Below are 575 nucleotides of genomic sequence, written 5' to 3' on the forward strand. Positions count from 1 at the left end.
GAATCATGAGGAATTCTGACGACTTACTAATGGGCTCTGCTTTGGAAGGGTTCTCGGCCTTCAAAGTTTCATCTTTATCGAGTGAAGCGGAGAAACTGGAGGCATGAGACAAGCTACTCTCCCGACTTAAGCTTCGGGAAAGCGTGGAGTCAACGCTGGACTCGGCAGACGAATGCTCCATTTCAGCCAAGCGAATTCTCTTCTTCTTTGGTGGAAGCTTTTCTGTTGGCAGTTTTGACAGCGTTTCGCTGCGCTGTGGCCAATTAAACCTTTCTGTCTTTTCTTGATCGCTGCACTGGTTTTCTTGGTCCCTGTCTGGTTCTTCTGTGACCAGTATTTCAGGAACCTGGATGTTATGCTGGCGAACAAGCCTCGACGCCTGAAGTGGTGCACTTCTCTCATTAGAAACTATTTGGCTTCCCTGGACTTCCCCTCTTGGTGCTTCCGACGACAGAGGTTGATGATGCTGAAGAGTATTCAGATGAGAGTGTCTCTCCTCCTGGATTACAGTTGTATTCAAAGAGCGATGCTTTGCAACCTTGCTGGGCTCTTGAGAAGAAACTGGTGACACTCTT

At 48.2% G+C, this 575-nt stretch overlaps 1 protein-coding gene across 1 annotated transcript in view; it reads right to left on the bottom strand.

Moving 5' to 3' along the window:
• Positions 1-575, bottom strand: part of HIVEP1 (human immunodeficiency virus type I enhancer binding protein 1) — a gene marked incomplete at its 5' end in the record, with an annotated part of 30,947 nt that overhangs the window by 27,039 nt on the left and 3,333 nt on the right. The window contains 1 exon segment of the mRNA XM_010153591.1: positions 1-575. This exon segment is cut by the window's left edge and continues 2,051 nt beyond it; it is cut by the window's right edge and continues 19 nt beyond it. Within this exon segment, the coding sequence (XP_010151893.1) occupies positions 1-575 (575 nt within the window).

This window comes from Eurypyga helias, unplaced genomic scaffold, assembly GCF_000690775.1.
Source record: "Eurypyga helias isolate BGI_N326 unplaced genomic scaffold, ASM69077v1 scaffold17556, whole genome shotgun sequence".
Lineage (NCBI taxonomy): Eukaryota > Metazoa > Chordata > Aves > Eurypygiformes > Eurypygidae > Eurypyga > Eurypyga helias.